The following is a 17,919-nucleotide window of genomic DNA, read 5'->3' as shown; positions in this document are numbered from 1 at the left end:
AGTAAGGCGTTCCAGCAGCCTCAGCTAAAACAGAGACTATTGTAGTAAGTTGTAACCGTTTCTTACAGTGGCCTCTGAACTCAGAGCCACATTTCTAGCTCTAGAACTAGAATCATAGGATGCCCGAGCTGGGTAGGAGTTGGGAAGTCTAACCAGATCTGCCCCCCAGTGACAGATGAGGATACGGTGGTCCGGGAGGAAATGTCACCTCCCTATGGCCATACATTAAACTAGGGCAAGGGTGAGCCTGCAACCTGGTTCCCAGGTGCCTTGCAGGATGCACGCCAAATGCTTTGGAAGCACATACTCTCAGGAAGGAAGCAGGTGTGACTGCATGTGCCCTGTAGGTCACAAAAACCCAACATGGAATTTCAAAATAGCAGGAAGAAGATTTGCTACAAATTCAACAGACCAAGTTTTGTTAGCTTTAATATATAACTGCTCTTCCTTTAGCAGAATTCTAATATACCAACAGAAAATAGAAGAAACACAATCACATTTTTAAAATTCCAGTTTTACTGGAGAGCAAAGAAATGTGAAAACACTGTATTCAAGTTCATAATATATTTGGGGGCAATTTAATAGACATACTTTGTGTACATATTATATTATACATATGATCTATTATATATAAATATATAACATATTATATATGTATATGTTATGTATTTTTAAAAAGATTTTATTTATTGATTTTACAGAGAGATGAAGGAGGTGGGGACAAGAGGTAGTTGCTTCATTCTAGCTGTTCATTGGTTGCTTGATATAGGTGTCCTGGCCAGGCAGCCCAGGGTTTTAAACCAGCGACCTTAAATGTTCCAGGTTGGCGCTCTATCCACTGCAAAATCATAGGCCAAGCCTGACCTGTGGTGGCACACTGGGTAAAGCATTGACCTGGAATGCTGAGGTTGCTGGTTTGAAACCCCAGGCTTGCCTGGTCAAGGCACATATGGGAGTTGATGCTTCCTGCTCCTCCCTCTGTTCTATCTCTTTCCTCTCTCTCTCTCTCTCTCTAATAAAAAATGAATAAATAAAAAAAATAAAATCAATAAGTTGTTTTTTTTTTAAAATCACAGGCCAAGCTATTTATTTTTTGTTTAATGATGACTTGGTCTTGCAAAGCAGGCACTTTCTAAACTGTGTTAGCAAGAATATGTTTTGGTAGAACCTTCTGGAAGTCAATTTATAATTTGTCTCAGAAAACTTAAATCTGTTCATACCCTTTATCAGAGCAATTTCACTTCTAGGAGTGTGTTCTCAGGATATAATTGGAGAAACATAAAGAAAGTATGTTGAGGATTTTCATCTCAGTGTTGTTTATTATGCACAGAGAGAAATCAGAAATAATGTAAGAGTTACCAATAGCTCTTGGTCGTATTTTAAAATATCCAGCAAAGCCCTGACTGGATAGCTCGGTTGGTTAAAGCATCTTCCCAGTATTTATTGATTTGAGAGAGAGAGGAATGGAGAGAGAGAGAGAGGAACATCAATCTGTTCCCATATGTGCCCTGAGCAGGTATCGAACCTGGAACCACTGTGCTTCAGGATGAAGCTCTAACCAACTGAGCTATCAAGCCAGAGCATATCATTATTTTAGAGTGTACTCTTTCTATTTATAAAAAGAAGTTTGCAATAAAACAGTATGCCATGTTATGCAGGCAGCAGCCTCATGTATCTTGTGTTTATATATGATCATGACTTGATTGCATCCTTTTCTCTTGTGCTTGATTTAATCTCATGTTTCGAACAATAAGATGCTGTACATATTTGTAGCCTAGGAGCAATAGGCTCTACTATGTAGCCAAGGTGTTTGTGTAAGTGCACTCCATGATGTTTGCACAACAAAAGCGCCTAATGATGCATCTCTCAGAATGTGTCCCTCGTTAAGCAACTTATGACTATAAGTGAGAACTTCAGCCTTCAGGTGCTTAGAACTAAAACCTCGGGGATCTTCCTGATTTCCCTTTTTCACATCCCACATCTGGTCTATCAGCAGAGCCTATCAGCTCTAAGTTCCCAATATGCTCCCAATCTGGCCCCTCCCCTCCTACACTGACCTCCTTTGCCCCCCACTATCTGTGCTCAGCCAAGGATACCGCCATGCTAAGAATACCCAGCTGCCTGGTGGTGGTAGCAGTGTGGGGTTGCTCAGAGCCTTAACATTTTAATCATACTTTAATAGTGTTACAAAGAGAGCGATACTTGCATGATCAAAAAATTTTCAGCCTGACCCGGCAGTGGCACAGTGATAGAGCATTGGACTGGGATGCGGAGGACTCAGGTTCGAAACCCCGAGGTTGCCAGCCTGAGCGTGGGCTCATCTGGTTTGAGCAAGGCTCACCAGCTTGAGCCCAAGGTCACTGGCTCAAGCAAGGGGTCACTTGGTCTGTAGCCCCACTGTCAAGGCACATATGAGAAAGCAGTCAATGAATAACTAAGGTGCCGCAACGAAGAATTGATGCTTCTCATTTCTTTCCCTTCCTGTCTGTCTGTCCCTATCTGTCCCTCTCTCTGTCTCTCTCTCTCTCTCTCTGTCTCTATCACAAAAAAGAAATATTTTTTTCAAACGCACGATTTCCTGCCCAGCACCCTCCTCCGTAGCCCAGCCTCAGTCTCCCCAGGTGAAGGGCTGCTACCTCAAACCGCAGCTGTTCAACCTTGGGTCTCCGCACACCTGGAAGCTTTGGAAGTCTTTCGCAGAAGGTGACCTCAAAGTGTCCCGTGATCTGAGAAAAGCAGTGCTCTGCTGCTGACAGCCAGGACCTCCTCAGCTTGAGGGGAAGGGTCCCCCGGGCAGCTCCTGGCAGGTTGGTCTGGTTGCATTTTACTGTCCAGTCTCAGTTTCCTTCCTGTTCATTGTCAGAGGAGGGGAGTAGGCTTGGGGCCTTTGAAGTTAACAGCTGCTTTTATTTCCTCCTCCTGGATTCTGGAGCTCCATTGTTCCTGGAAGAGTCCTGCTCAGCCTGCATAGCTCCTTATCGCACACCTACTCCAGAGCTCACACACTAGGGCTGAGGCTGGGCGGGGCCACAAGACAGGGAAACAAACAAACAAGAAAAGGGCCACACGGGTGTTTTAAAAATCAGGAGCTATCTCGAGTTCTTATTTCTTCAGAAATTCTAACAATCCGGCAATAAATGGCCCAAATGCTGGAAACAGAACCATCAGAGGGGTGCAGAAGTGACTCCTCACTTTGGATGTACCAGGAACTCTCTGGAGGACCACAGTCCTCACCACTCCCAACTTTGCTGGAGTGGCCAATGACCATCAAACATGAGCTCGCATGTGCTTATCTATTTAATTCACAAAATAACAGTGGAAACTCTGCACAAAACTTATACCACATCTGTACCGACCTTATTTCTAAATAAGGTCACGTTCTGACATACTGGGTTTTAGGCTTTCAATATATCTGGTTGGAAAGACACAGTTCAACACAAAACAGAAGGCAGCAGCATTCTAGGAAACATTTCATGTAGAGCATTAAACCAAACACACGCCCTTTCTGACCATGGCCTGTGCCACCGTGTGGGTGATGAACTAGCCCCTGGTGGAGGGAGATTTACTGCTCACTTATTTCTTTTGCATCTTTTTGATCTTATACCTTTCTTTTTTTAATTAAAAAAAAAAAAACAAAAACAAATATGAACCAACTTTATAAATGTCCTAGGTCTTGAGTTCTATTTATAAAATGCCGCTTTTTAATTCTTCCTGCCGGGTGGTCCTCAGACTTAATCAGTGGAGTTATGGCTCAAGGATTTCTGGTCAAGAGTTGTAAAGCATTGGGTCAATGCTCTCCTGACTATGTAGAACACACAGCTAGAAACAGCTTAAAGGGATTGGCTTGGTTTTCGGTTAAAGAGCGGAGCGGTAAACAAGGTTTATGTCTCAAAAGTTTATGGCCCAGATGTCTTCCCTCTGTCCCTATGAGCAGGGCCAGTCTTCGTGCTTTTTGGTCCTAATGGAGCAATGCAAACCATTAAGACACTAAGGAAGGACGACTCAAAGGGTATGACTCAACTTGCCCTGAAATGCTGAGTGCTTGCAGACTTTATCTCACTGACCTCCTTGTCGCCCAGGATATTTACTGCTATGTGATTATGGCCCCAAAAGGCTGGAATCCACCTAAATGTCCAGCATATCATGGTTACACATATGATAGAGCTGTACCGTGGACTACGGGCTATGGGATGAGGCACAGCTCTGTAGGCGCTGCCATGAAACAACAGACAGGACAAAACAAGGTTCAGAAGGCTACGAACAGTGTGCTATCATTTGTGTAGAGGAGAACAAGCAGGAATGTCTCTATAGGTAATCGCATAGGTCACTTCCGGAGAGAAACATTGTAAGCTGGCTCATAGTACGCAACTGATAAAGGTTTGTTTGAATGAAGGAAGGAAAGAGTGAACAAATGAATACTTCTCAGCCTGGCTGGGGATGGAGTGGTGGGAAAAGAAACTCCAGCAGCACTGTCCTCCCCTGCTAAGGACACTGCCAGCATTTCTACCTGTGGACGGTGACTCACTACCAAATACACCAATGCAATACCTGGCCTGTGGTGGTGCAGTGGATAAAGCACTGACCTGGAAACACTGAGGTCGCCGGTTCAAAACCCTGGGCTTGCCGGGTCAAGGCACATATGGGAGTTGATGCTTCCTGCTCCTCCCCTTTTCTCTCTCCCCTCTCTAAAATGAATAAATTTTTAAAAATCTTTAAAATTATTGGTGCAACACTGGTTGATAACATGATATAAATTTCCAACGTGCAACTTTATAATACAGTATCTGTATACCCTCTTGTGTGCTCACCATCTGAAGTCTAGTCACCTTCCGCTACCTTGTATTTGACCCCCTTGACCCTCTTCATCCTCCTCTCAACCCCCTTAGGTGATGTATTTTTATTCTTCAGAGATACGGGGGAAATGAGAGACTCCTGAAAATGATCCACAAAGGATTGCAAGTACGAATGATGTCTGGAATCCTTTTAAAATAGTCCCTGGGGGAAAAAAGCCCAAAGTTTCTGCCTCCCTCTCTCACCTGCCAGAACTCCTGAGAACTGAGAACCAAAATTTAGGAAAAGAGGACTCCGAATTAGTGAATGATAAAGGCCTTTCTTCTTTCAGTGCATAGAAAGATTACTGAGAAATAAATAATACAACCATAAAAAATAAAAACCAAATAACACTGTGAATCATGTGATTCAGTGGAAGGCCACTCTAGCTAACTATATCATGTGATTATTTAAAAATAACATTCATTCTTTTTTTTCCTGATTATGAAATGAATACATGTTTCTTGTAGAAAAATTAGAAAATACAGATATGCTAGAAAAAAAAGAAAAATAAAATTTTCAATAATGCTTCACTCTGATCACATGGCTAATTATTTTTACAGATATTCTTGTTTCTTCTGTATGTGTGAATGTAGTATAATTAAGGTCATCCTGTAACCTTTTTCACTTAATATATTGTAAACATTTTCCCAAGTCATTATTCATTCTCTTAAAAAAACATTTTTTTTAAATGCTTTTTTTTTTTTTTTTTAAGATTTTATTTATTCATTTTAGAGAGGGGGGAAAGAGAGAGAGAGAGAGAAGGGGGGAGGAGCAGGAAGCATCAACTCCCATATGTGCCTTGACCAGGCAAGCCCAGGGTTTTGAACCGGCAACCTCAGCATTTCCAGGTTGACGCTTTATCCACTGCGCCACCACAGGTCAGGCTAAAAAAACATTTTTTAAAGAGCTAAATCATTATTTAACCAATCTCTGTTCTAATAGTTCTCTATAATAAAAAAGCATTGTAATGAAACCCCTGTAAATAAATCTTTGTACTCATCTTCTTGTTTTTTAAACTGCCAGACTTGGAATAGTTGGCAATTTAAAATTTGGGGGAGTTATATTGTCTTTCAGAAAGATTGTATTAATTTATATTCTCAACAACACTGTTTATTTGTCAACGTGCATGTTATGTTTTTAGAAATCCTTGACAAAGATGTACGCCACTCTTTCTAAAAAAAAAACTTTAACATTTTTAATGTCTTTGCTGGTGAGTATGGACATTTAAAAAATATTCATGTGAATTCATTCTTTCATGGCGTACGGATTCATCTATTTCTGCATTTAGGATATTAGTATTTTATGTATCGATTTATAAACTTAAATAGTAAGATCAACCTTTGTCATATTCATTAAAAACATGTTCTCCAATTTGTCATTTGCCTTTTTGATGATATTTGATATGTCTGAGTCTTGCATATTTATTCAAATATATATAGTATCGGGGCCTTCCCCTCTGAAACAATTCACCTATATTTTCTTTCAGTTGCCTGGTGATTTTTGTTGTTGTCATTGTCTGTTTTGTCCTTTGGGTTTGATAAAGTTAATTTACATACAGTGGTCCCCCCCTTATTTAAGGGAAATTCATTCCAAGACTCCCAATGCATACCTGAAACCGTAGATAGTACTGAATCCTATATAGATGATGTCTTTCCCTATACACAGGTACCTATGATAAAGTTTAACTTATAAATTAGGTGCAGTAAAAGATGAACATTAACAACTAATAATAAAATAGAATAACTACGATAATCTACTATTATAAAAGTTATGTGAATGTGGCCTCCCTCTCAAAGTATCTTGTTGTAGGGTACATACCAGGTGGGTATGCTGGACAAGGGCTAGACGGGAGTGGGATGGTGTGAGATTTCATCACATTACTTGAAACATTAAGCAATTTGTAATTTATAAATAGTTTATTCCTGGAATTTTCCATTTAATATTTTCAGATTGTGGGTAGCCAAAACCATGGAGAGTGACACCATGGATAAGGGAGGACTACTGCACTGGGATCCACTAATGCCACAAATCTAATCCTATGTCAGCCTGAACTTAGGGGAGACACCTGTCAAGGAAACCTAACATACACCAATCACAATCCTCCAACTCAGCTTCAGTGTTTCATGGACCTGTCCGCCATAAATTTCACATGGGCCCGCAAAGGTGTTAAGCACCCTGATGTTGTATGACGATTATAGACCCAAGGATCTTAGTCGAATTAGCTTATGCTCAGGGTGATTTCTGCCTTAGCGGCACCCGAAATAATTCCATTTTCACCAGTCCTATTTTACAAGCGTAAAAAAGGTTGAAAGCCACTGAGCTAGCTTACCTTACCCTAGGAAATAGGACCTGTGAGCTAGTCTTATAAAGAAGTCTCATTCTCCTAGGCAGTCACGCCCTGTTTCTGGGTTGCCTCTTTTAACATTCCATAACACTGGCTCTTGCCCTAGATATGGTGGCTAGAGTGCTGCATTGCTTGTGAGGCACAGTACTCCCCCAATTCATGGATTGTTTTTCCTTGAATAAAGACATTAAAGTCATTACTAAATTTAGTTCTGTCACGTGACAGCTTCTTATATTTTGGTTTTGGTGATGATTTAAATAAATTCTTAGTTGTACATCCCCCCCCCGCCAAATTAATTGCCCCAGTCTAACTTACTAAAGAATTTACCCTTTTCCCCACAAAAGGGAAATGCCACATTATAAATCATACAGTAAAATTTAAAACATGTTGTATATGATTCTAAGTTTTCAATTATTCCACTGAGGCTTACTCATCGATTCTTGTATCAACACCACAGTTTCAGGGATAGCTTTGCGACATGTTTTAAGATTTGATAATATAGGTATACCCTTCCCCCCTCCTCATTTTTTTTTTTTTTTTTCATTTTTCTGAAGCTGGAAACAGGGAGAGACAGTCAGACAGACTCCCGCATGCGCCCGACCGGGATCCACCCGGCACGCCCACCATGGGGCGACGCTCTGCCCACCAGGGGGCGATGTTCTGCCCCTCCGGGGCGTCGCCATGTTGCGACCAGAGCTACTCTAGCGCCTGAGGCAGCGGCCACAGAGCCATCCCCAGCGCCCGGGCCATCTTTGCTCCAATGGAGCCTTGGCTGCGGGAGGGGAAGAGAGAGACAGAGAGGAAGGCGCGGCGGAGGGGTGGAGAAGCAAATGGGCGCTTCTCCTGTGTGCCCTGGCCGGGAATCGAACCCGGGTCCTCCGCACGCTAGGCCGACGCTCTACCGCTGAGCCAACCGGCCAGGCCCCCCCCCTCCTCATTTTTAAAAGATCTTAGCTTTTCTCACAGATATTCTTCTATTTGAGTGTTAGAAGTTATGTCATCCCTTCTCCATCTACCCACTACCACTAGAATTTTATTAAAAGAGTTGATTTGGGTAAAGTTGGTATTTTCACCTTTTATTTCTTCCAAGCCTTTGCTTTAGCCTTTATTATTTCTTCATTAAGACTGCACTTGCCTGACTAGGTGGAGGTGCAGTAGAAAGAGCACCCTGGGATGTTGAGGAGCCAGGGTGGGAACCTCCGAGGACGCAGGCGTGAGCACAGATCACCAGCTTGAGCACAGGGTCTCCAGCTTGAGCATCTGATCAACATGACCCCATGGCCACTGGCTTGAGCTGGCTTAAGCCCAAGGTCACTGGCTTGAGCAAGTGGTCATTAGGTGGGCTGGAGCCCCCCCACAATTATGAGTTGATGCTTCTTATCTCTATTCCTTCCTGTCTGCTTCTCTCTGTTTTATTCTTTCTTTAAATTATCTTTAAAAAGATTTTTATTGACTTTTAGAGAGTGGCGGGGGCATGAAGCATCAACTCATAGTAGTTGCTTCCTGTATGTGCCTTGGCGGAGTCCCGGGTTTTGAACCAGCGACCTCAGCATTACAGGTTGATGCCCCATCTGCTCTGCCACCACAGGTCAGGCTTTCTCTCTCTTAAAACAAAAACAAAAACAAAAAGCAAATCTTCACTTTATAAGTTTATTCTTAGGTATTTTTACAAGACTGCAGATTTTTTTCCTTTTTTACGTTAAAACTGCTCTGCAAACTCCAATTGAAGCTTACCTAAAGCTGACTTCAAAATTTTTTCCAAGTGGATATTTGCTTGCAGGAAACCAGTCAGAAAACCGGAGGCTCTCTTTAGTAGCAGTTATTCATTGAGTGTTCGTTTTACACTTAGCATGGCGATTATCCCTATCACCCAGCTGGTAGGTGGATTTGAAACAGGTTTATGACTTTCCAAAAGTATCACACACAAAAAAACCCACCAGCCAGGAAGACACCAATGCTGTAACATTAGTTGTGCTGATTCAAAGGAGCGCCTTTTCGAAAACAATCGACTAAATTAAAAAGACAATGCTTCCTACCCACCGGAGCCTCCACAAACACTGCTTTTCTTTCAATGTACCGGTTAAATCTGTACTTTGCAGTTGCACAGTGAATATCAGTTGATTTATTGAGCCTCCTTCACAATTAGGGACTGGTGGAAATCTACTCCATCGCAGGACAGGTTCCAAAAACAGAACGGGGGGGGGGGTGGGGGGAGTGAAGAAGGAAAAAAGAAAGTAAGGAAGGAAGAACAGGTGAAACCGACGTAAGGTTTGCTAGAGCAGCGCACACGGGAGACGTAACTTTCTGGGCATCACGTCCGCGCGGCTCACGCGTGATGCGCGCAGGTGGCGCGGCGGTCCCTGTGCTGCCCGCGGGGTGCCCAGGAGGCCACCAGGAGTGTCTGCGAAGGTGAGGGTAAGCTTTCCACCCAGGCGAGGGAGAAGGGCGGGCAGGAAGCGGAGCCAGCACTGGCGAAAGAAAGACTCCAATTCCCAGCCCCCCGCCCCGCGGGGTGCGGGGGCTGGCAGCGCATGCGCGAGGCCCGGCCCCCAATTCCCCTAGCGAGAGAGGGAGGCCCCCGGCGGCCCGGAGACTGCGAGCTGCCGCGGGACCGGAGCGCACGCAGTGGGCGCGGCAGCGCAGGGACAAGCCGGGCTGCGGAGGTGGCCGTGGATATCCTGGAGTGCCGACGCGAGTGCTCGGCCGCTTGCGGGCACCCAACGGCCCGCCTCCTCGCCCCTGGGAAGGGCTCGGTGCCCGCAGCCCCCACGCCCGCAGAGGGATGCGTGAGTTTCGCCCCGGCTGGAGGGCAGGATGTGGGAGCAGGACAAAGGCTGGGCGGCGGGGGAGGAGTTGGGAGGCGCGAGCTGGTGGCCGCTGCCGGAGCTCCAGCCTCGGGCAAGCTAGCGGAGTTGGCAACTTTCTCTGCAACTTTTGCAAAAGGGAAGATAAAAATTCTGCAAGTTGTTGCACAGCTCTAGGTCTCCCTCCCCCCAGGTCCCACGAAGAGAGTGGAGGGGATATCGCAACCTTCCCGGGACGGGAGGCGACCACCAGTTCCGCTGAGGTGGGCAGGAAGGGGCTCCCGGGTGGGGGCGAGCGAGGATGGGGATGCCGGGGGTCGGAGCGGGGGCTGCGTTGCGGCCGCTGAGGTAGCCCGTGCCCACGCAGGGTGCATCCTGAGATCCCGGTAGCCTCGGATCGCGGCGCTGCAGACGCAGTGATGGATGAGCCGTGGTGGGAAGGGCGCGTCGCCTCGGACGTCCACTGCACCCTGCGCGAGAAGGTCAGTCTCTCCCTGCCCTTGTCGCTCTCTGGACTGGGTATTTAAAGTTCCTTTCGCTCTTGACTCTGTTTGCTTAGGTCACCCGCGGGGGAAATACTGACTCCCGGTGCATTTTTTTGCTCCTGCCCTGAGCTTTCTCCCCGAGAGTCCGGGGAGAATCGGGTTTGGAGAGCTTAAGTTGGTTTTCCTGATTAAGCGCACAGAGCTCCCGGCCAGCTAAATCGAGACAGTCACTGTACTCTTTAAGGTGGTATTTCCCATAGTATTGTCACCCTAGATTATTTTAAAAGGTGAATGAATGGGTTTAAAACTATTGTAATGTGCAGCTTAAAAACATGTATCTAGCAAATTTTGCATAGTATAAATGATGCTGGTTTTTCATTTACTGTCTCAATATAGCAGTTCCTTTTAAAAGAAAGTTAAGTAAAAGTAGTAACTCACCAGAAAGAAATATTAGGTAAAGGATAGTATCAGGTACCATAGTTATCATCTCTCAGTATGTCTTTGATGAACTGAATAAATTTAAGAAATACTCATTTCCACCTGAAACCTTTATACTTAGGTTAACCAGTGTCATCCCGATAAATAAAAAAAAAAAGAAAAAGAAAGATATACTAAGCGCAATGAGAGGCTGTAAATCTAAGAGAATGAGAGGGGGAAACAGACCTCCCCCTGCCAGTCTGCCTCCATAGCAGAAGGTGAGGGCAGCTGACATGTGATCCCTGCACTCCCCTCACCTCAGAGGCAGACCTCCTGGTGGGCACTGACAAGGTGGGAAAGTCCAGGTGGGCTGGAGGTAAGGCCTGTGCCTTGCTTCCTGTGCCTTGCCTCTGGCTCCTGGGAAAGTGGGTTGGAGAACAGGTGTGAAATGGAGGGTGTGGTTTCCTAGGGCTGCCCTGACAAGGTACCACAAATGAGAGGACTCAGAACAATAGCAATGTGTTGTCTCGCTGTTCTGGAGGCTAGAAGTCCAGTGACCAGGCAGGCATTCCGTTCTCATCCTCAGCGTATCCCTGTAGTGGCTGGCTGTTGTCACATAGCGTTCTGTCTGTATGTCTGCCCGTGTCTCTGTTTTCTCTGTTTATAAGGACGCAGTCATTGGAATAGGGTCTACTTTAATCCAGAATGAGCTTGTCTTGATTTAAGTAATTATTGTACACCCGAAAAGACACTATTTCCAAATAAGATTCCATTCTGAGGTTCCAGGTAGATTAATTTGGGGGACACTGTGCAATCCAGTGCAGGGAGGAAGAGGTCCTCTCAGTGTGGTACCTGGGTCTCCACAGACAGGTCCCACATCAAGTGCATTCCCGTGTCTGTGGAATTCTGCTTAAACAGTCACCAGCTAGTCAGGGTTTCTCCCTCATTTGGAAGCAGCTCTTTCAGACAGATTCTTTTTCATTTCTTTTTTTTGTTTTAAAAAGATTTATTTATTGATTTTAGGGAGAGAAAGATGGGGAGGTGGGGAGGAATGGGAAGCATCAACTCACAGTAGTTGCTTCTCTTATGTGCCCTGACCAGGCGAGCCCAGGATTTCGAACCAGTAATCTCGGCATTCTAGGTCAACACTAGCCACTGCACCACCACAGGCCAAGCTATTTTTTCTTTTTTTCTTTTTTTTTTTTCCGGTTCATCTCTGTCTTGTGTTCCTTGTCTAGGCAATAGCTTTTCCTTCGCTTTCCTTGGTCTTCTTTCAGGAGCAGAATGGTCAAGGTGCAGCATATTCTAACTTCTGGTGGTGCAATAAAGAAAGCAGGGTCAGCCTAACCAGGCGGTGGCACAGTGGATAGAGCATCAACCTGGGATGCTGAGGACCCAGGTTCAAAACCCCGAGGTTGCCAGCTTGAGTGCAGGCTCACCAACTTGAATGCAGGGTTGCCGGCTTGAGCGTGGGATCATAGACATGACCCCATGGACATTGGCTTGAGCCCAGAGGTCGCTGGCTTGAGCAAAGGGTCACTGGCTCTGCTGGAGCCCGCTGATCAAGGCACATATGAGAAAGTAATCAATGAACAATGAAAGTGCCACAACTACAAGTTGATGCTTCTCATCTCTCTCCCATCCTGTTTATCTCTCACTAAAAAAGGGGGAAGGAGCAAGGGCAGTGGGATGGTAGACTGGGCATACGTGGGCCTTTTCTGGAGGAGCTGGCTAAATGGATTAGTGAGGGCTGCCATGGAAATTGGGCTTCCTTGCTTAACATGAGCTAATGTGGTTGTCTGTTCTGCTCATAGCTTGAGAGGGATGATTTTTAGCTTGGGAGGAATGACTGTGACCTCATTTGCCTCTTTCCAGCAGGAAGGATTTCTAAGAACAGTATGAACTCAACTGGTTCAGTTACCTGAGAATCCTGTCTTTTATATGTAAATGAACGTGTTTACATCTTTCCTCCAGCCACTCAAGGGTGCAGGGCAGGCAGGGCCCATGGATTGTGCCTCAGCCAGGCCTTAGTGCCAGCCTAGTGCACTGCCTCCAGGAAGGGTTTGTTCAGGTCGTACAGATTAGAAATAGAAAAGTCAGTTGAGTTGATGGAAAGGGTCACCTGTGGTTCGAAGCTGGTCTTACAGGGTAAATCCTGGGTTCCTTTGATAATAATGGCTTAACCTCCCAGTATATTGACTATTTTCTCCTGGTTCAAGAAGATGCTTCTCGAGAAAAATTGGCTTAATGGAGAGAAAAGTGAAGGCTAGGGGGACCCAATTTCCATACTAGCTTCACCTTCCTTAAGAAAGGAGGGCTGGCCCTTTATTTTTCCCAGGGTAATTTTCTTTTAATTAAACATCTATTCTAATAACACATATCTGAAACTGTGGAATGACTTCACAAGTGCTTGGCGCACAGCGGACACTCATTGTTGAATGTTGCCAGATTGCCTGCACAGCATGTTGCCTTATCTGCTGTTAGACCGTCATTGTACAACTATGAGCAGGAAGTGAGCTGGGGTCACGGAGATAGCAGAGACCCTACTTTGCCGGGTGTGACATTCCAGCAGAACATTACACTACGGTGTGTAAAATGTGACACCGTGGGCCCTGGCCAGTTGGCTCAGTGGTAGAGCGTCGGCCTGGCGTGCGGAAGTCCCAGGTTCAATTCCCGGCCAGGGCACACAGGAGAGGCGCCCATCTGCTTCTCCACCTCTCCCCCTCTCCTTCCTCTCTGTCTCTCTCTTCTCCTCCCGCAGCCAAGACTCCATTGGAGTAAAGATGGCCCGGGCGCGCTGAGGATGGCTTTGTGGCCTCTGCCTCAGGTGCTAGACTGGCTCTGGTTGCAACAGAGCGACCCCCCCCCCCATGGGCAGAGCATCGCCCCTTGGTGGGCGTGTCGGGTGGATCCCAGTCGGGCGCATGCGGGAGTCTGTCTGACTGCCTCCCCGTTTCCAGCTTCAGGAAAATGCAAAAAAAAGAAAAAACAAATATATGACACTGTGGAAGCAAACCTTGGTGCCAGGTAGTGTAGCGGAGTCAGTTTCTTACTGTCACACCAGTGGCCTTGAACTTCTTCTGCACTCAACATGAGGGGAGGAGCAGATTATCATCAGGCTGGTCATGACAGTGAGGCTGTTTGTGATGATTTTTTGGCAAGAAGGTATTTGCCCTCGTGAATATTCAGATTAAAACTAAGACCCACCTTCCCCCTTCCTGAAAGATGCATCCACCAAAGTTTAATATTAATAGAATCTCGAGTCCAAGAACAGGTCGAGGGCCACCTTCCTTGTCCTTCAAGCCTCTCTCCCCTGCATCATGGTTCCTGGCCCCCGACTTCATGCTTACTTCTCTCACGGTCCTTGTCACCCTATGTAGTAACTTGTCCTACCCACTCGACTGTGAGCTTCTTGCAGGCATGAGGTGTGTCTGGTGTCTTGGCATTCCTAGACCAGTGTCCGGTGTGGAGGGGGGCCATGGAGTGTCCACCGCCCCACCCGCTGCAGGCACAGCACTGGGGGAGCACAGAAGGGAAAGATTAGGCTTGGATGGACTCTCCTGGGGCATGCCCAGTGGATGTACAGGAATGCTTCCCAGGGATCCAAGTCGGGTCTTTGGCACGTGCCAGGAGATGCCCCTAGCCTGGTTGGGCAGTCAGTTTGAATGGCTATGATGCTGGCTGCAGTGCCAGGAGCAGGAGCAGGAGCAGGTGGTGACTGCCTCGCTGCTTCCTACATACTTGCACCCTTGTCTCTCGGATAATTCGGGCGGAAGAGAGGGCTGGGGGAGAGGTTAGAAATGGAATTTCCCACAAGAGCTGATTTACTGGCATGGACCAATGTCCAACATAGAGATCTTAGGATGAGAACTGCCGGTTGAGCCCAGATGATTCCCCTCAGACTTCTGCGAGAGGCTCCATTTTTCTCCCTGAATTTTATCTCCTAATAAGCAGCAGAATGGAACTTGGTCTGGTCTCCATTTGATTTACATCTGTCTGACAAGTAATTTTCCCTCTGATGAGTAGGAAGTGGTTATGTTAGTAAGTAAAGGACCCTCACGCTGTGATTTACGGCTTCTTGAGTATGAGGAAGACTTTCTGAATATGGAGATATAGGGAGGCATGGAGAGAAAATACACCCCATCCTCCCAAATCATGTGATAAGCCCTCCTTGGCATTAACCTGGTAGGTTTATCTTCGGGGGCACAGGCTCCTCCTCCTCCAGTGGTCTTTTGCCATCTCCCAGGACTGGAGTCACGGAAAACTTTGGGGTCTTCTCACCCTGGCCCAGACTTGAGATCTGCAGAGCCACATGCGTGTTTCCTGCTCCTCGACACATGCTTCCTCGTACACGTGGAGAACCTTAGCCGTGTGAGACCACGCTTCTTCAACCAGGGGATGGATAAAGGACATTTCTACGGATTTGTGGTTGAATTTATACAAAGATCTTCCCAAACACCACCACCAACAATGACGTTTAGTGACAATAACATGTGTGGCTCCTGTTTATGGAGCCTTCACTGTGATTCAGGCAAGGCACCAAGCCCAGAACGTGCGTTATCTCCCCTGCTCCTGGTGTCTGCCCCAGTGTGGGAATTGGCTAGGAGGGTGTCAGTTTGAACGTAAATTTATTTAAAAGGACATCTATTTTAGAGAGGCATAGAAGTGCAAGGCAGGGAACAGCCAAGGCTCTGCCATCAGTGTACTGTGGGCTCTGTAGTTTAGTTTGTGTTACAATGGTTCTACTAGAGTTGGGTAGTCCCAAAACCATCCAGAGAAACTGCCAGCCCTGGGCTCTTGCCTTGCTCTGGGCATTGGGAAAGGCTGATGGCAAGGTGCCTGCCCTGTGTGGGGTACATCTCACCTTGAAGGGACTTGACCTTCGCTGTTGCCTGTCCCTGTGGTGGATGTGTGGGCTGTGCCGACTGGCCAGGGGAAGACCGTGAGGCCTCCCTCTCTTGCCTGAACCCTCGGCAGCTGGACCTGGTGGAATCTCATCCCAGTTCCATCCCTTGCTCCTGAGTTAAAACCACGTCGCTTTCTAGTGACCTCTAAAGCTAGTACATCCTTTTATTTCTCCAAATGTTCATGGTTTTTCTTCTCACTCCTCTCCTTAAATTCTTTCAGTTTCCTCATTACAAAGCTGAATACCTGTCTCCTTATAGAAAGTGGTGATCTGGGTCCATGCTCAATGCTTTGGTCATCCTTCATTGATTTTTCTATTCCTTTCCTCTCCTTTTGCATTTCTGCACCAGGGGACAGTTCTTCCCTGATCACGAGACACACCCAGCTCCGCCCATAAGAAAGTATTCCAGACACTGGCGGTGGCACAAGTCTGCCCAGCTTAGTTCCAGGAATGTGTCATTCAGGCTTTTCAAACCCAAATGCTGGCTTTGACAAGCCCTTACCTACTGACAGGGCTGCCTTATGCTTGTGGTGCTCAAATAACCTTAAGCAGCTGGCCTTTGGGTCCCTTCCGGGACTGAAGTGAGGCTCCTAGTGTAAGGAGGAGTGTCTTGCTGTCCAGCCTGCAGAGGTGATCTGGGCTGCGCCCAGAGGTGCACACAAACAGAATGGAAGACAGGTGAGAGGTGGGAATGCAGGGGCGCTGGAAGAGATGTCATTCAGGGTGGTGTCCAGCTTGGAGGCTCCCCAACCCCAGTGCCTCCCCTGTATTCTGTAAGAAGCCAAGGGCAAAACTGAGTCAGAACTTGGCATCCTCTCTCGGGTCCTTCCATGTCGCAGAATACCAAAACGCTCAGTGTGCCCATAACACTCAGCTCCGACTTGGTCTGCGTGCATCTTATCTATAGAAGAAGCACATTCTCCTGGACCTGCCTTTCATCTGTAAACTGGGACAGTGATCCCTGCCACCTGCCTCCCAGCTGTCCCAGGAGAAAGCGGGTGTGGGAGCGCTCGTTGACCTCCAGGGCCTCTGGGTGGTGACATGGGGAAGGGGCTTGGCGGGCACCCTGGTTGGCTGGGGAAGCCTGTGTGCTCAGTGAGGGCAGCACTTTAAAGGCTTTGCGCTGGCCCTGTGCCCTTGCCCTTGACTTGTTCTTTGTCTTCCTAAACCACATAGCCCCTTGGGTAAAGGGGGCGCAGCCAACCATTCTCTAGTGTGTCTCAGTACCTGGCAGAAGGAGGTGACGCTGTGATTCTGCTCTTTTTTTGCTCTTTTTGTTCCTCCTTTTAAGTTACTAAGTACACACGTGTGTGAGCACATGCTAGTATGTTTTCTTGCTTGTTTGTTTAAGAAACTGCAAAAGTGAATACCAGCAAACAGAAGAATGTAAAATTCCCTCCTGGGTGCCACCACTCAGAAGTCATCTCTGTTGGCATGGGTTCTTTTGTCTGTACCATCACAATACATTCTTATTTTGGATTTTTTTTTTTTTTAGTAAAATTGTGAAGCATCTGGCTCAGAACGCTTTGCTTATTTCACAGTGTATCATGTGCACATTCTTGTATCATTCTTCTCCACCCAACTCCTGATTATCAGACGTTAACAAAAACTTAGAAACTATGGATTGTGCTCATTTAGAACAGTGGTAGTCAACCTGGTCCCTACCACCCACTAGTGGGCATTCCAGCTTTCATGGTGGGCGGTAGCAGAGCAACCAAAGTATAAATAGATAGATTTAACTATAGTAAGTTGTTTTATAAAGATTTATTCTGCCAAACTTAGGGAAAATCCGACATAAAGTACTTGGTAAGTGATTATTATTATATGCTTTAACTTGCTGTAACTCTGCTTTATAAATTTTATAAAGTAAAGTTACTTCCCTACTTTTTAAATCACCATTACTGTGGAACCGGTGGGCGGTTAGAAAATTTTACTACTAACAGAGATACAAAAGTGGGCGGTAGGTATAAAAAGGTTGACTACCCCTGATTTAGAATACATAATCCAAGGACATGGGCCCTGGCCGGTTGGCTCAGTGGTAGAACATTGGCCTGGTGTGTGGATGTCCTGGGTTCCATTCCCAGTCAGGGCACACAGGAGAAGCAACTATCTGCTTTTCCACCCCTTCCC

At 46.3% G+C, this 17,919-nt stretch overlaps 1 protein-coding gene across 1 annotated transcript in view; it reads left to right on the top strand.

Moving 5' to 3' along the window:
* Window positions 1-9,798: 9,798 nt before the first annotated feature.
* CCNJL (cyclin J like) overlaps window positions 9,799-17,919 on the top strand; it is a 53,553-nt gene continuing 45,432 nt past the window's right edge. Inside the window, exons 1-3 of the mRNA XM_066277478.1 lie at window positions 9,799-9,963; window positions 10,175-10,244; window positions 10,349-10,463. Coding sequence (XP_066133575.1) covers window positions 9,960-9,963; window positions 10,175-10,244; window positions 10,349-10,463 — 189 coding nt within the window. The 5' untranslated portion in view covers window positions 9,799-9,959. The remainder of the gene's footprint in view (window positions 9,964-10,174; window positions 10,245-10,348; window positions 10,464-17,919) is intronic.

Source organism: Saccopteryx bilineata, chromosome 4 (assembly GCF_036850765.1).
Source record: "Saccopteryx bilineata isolate mSacBil1 chromosome 4, mSacBil1_pri_phased_curated, whole genome shotgun sequence".
In the NCBI taxonomy this organism is placed as follows: domain Eukaryota; kingdom Metazoa; phylum Chordata; class Mammalia; order Chiroptera; family Emballonuridae; genus Saccopteryx; species Saccopteryx bilineata.
The sequence above is the reverse complement of the archived record's forward strand: the minus strand, read 5'-3'. Positions and strand labels throughout refer to the sequence as shown.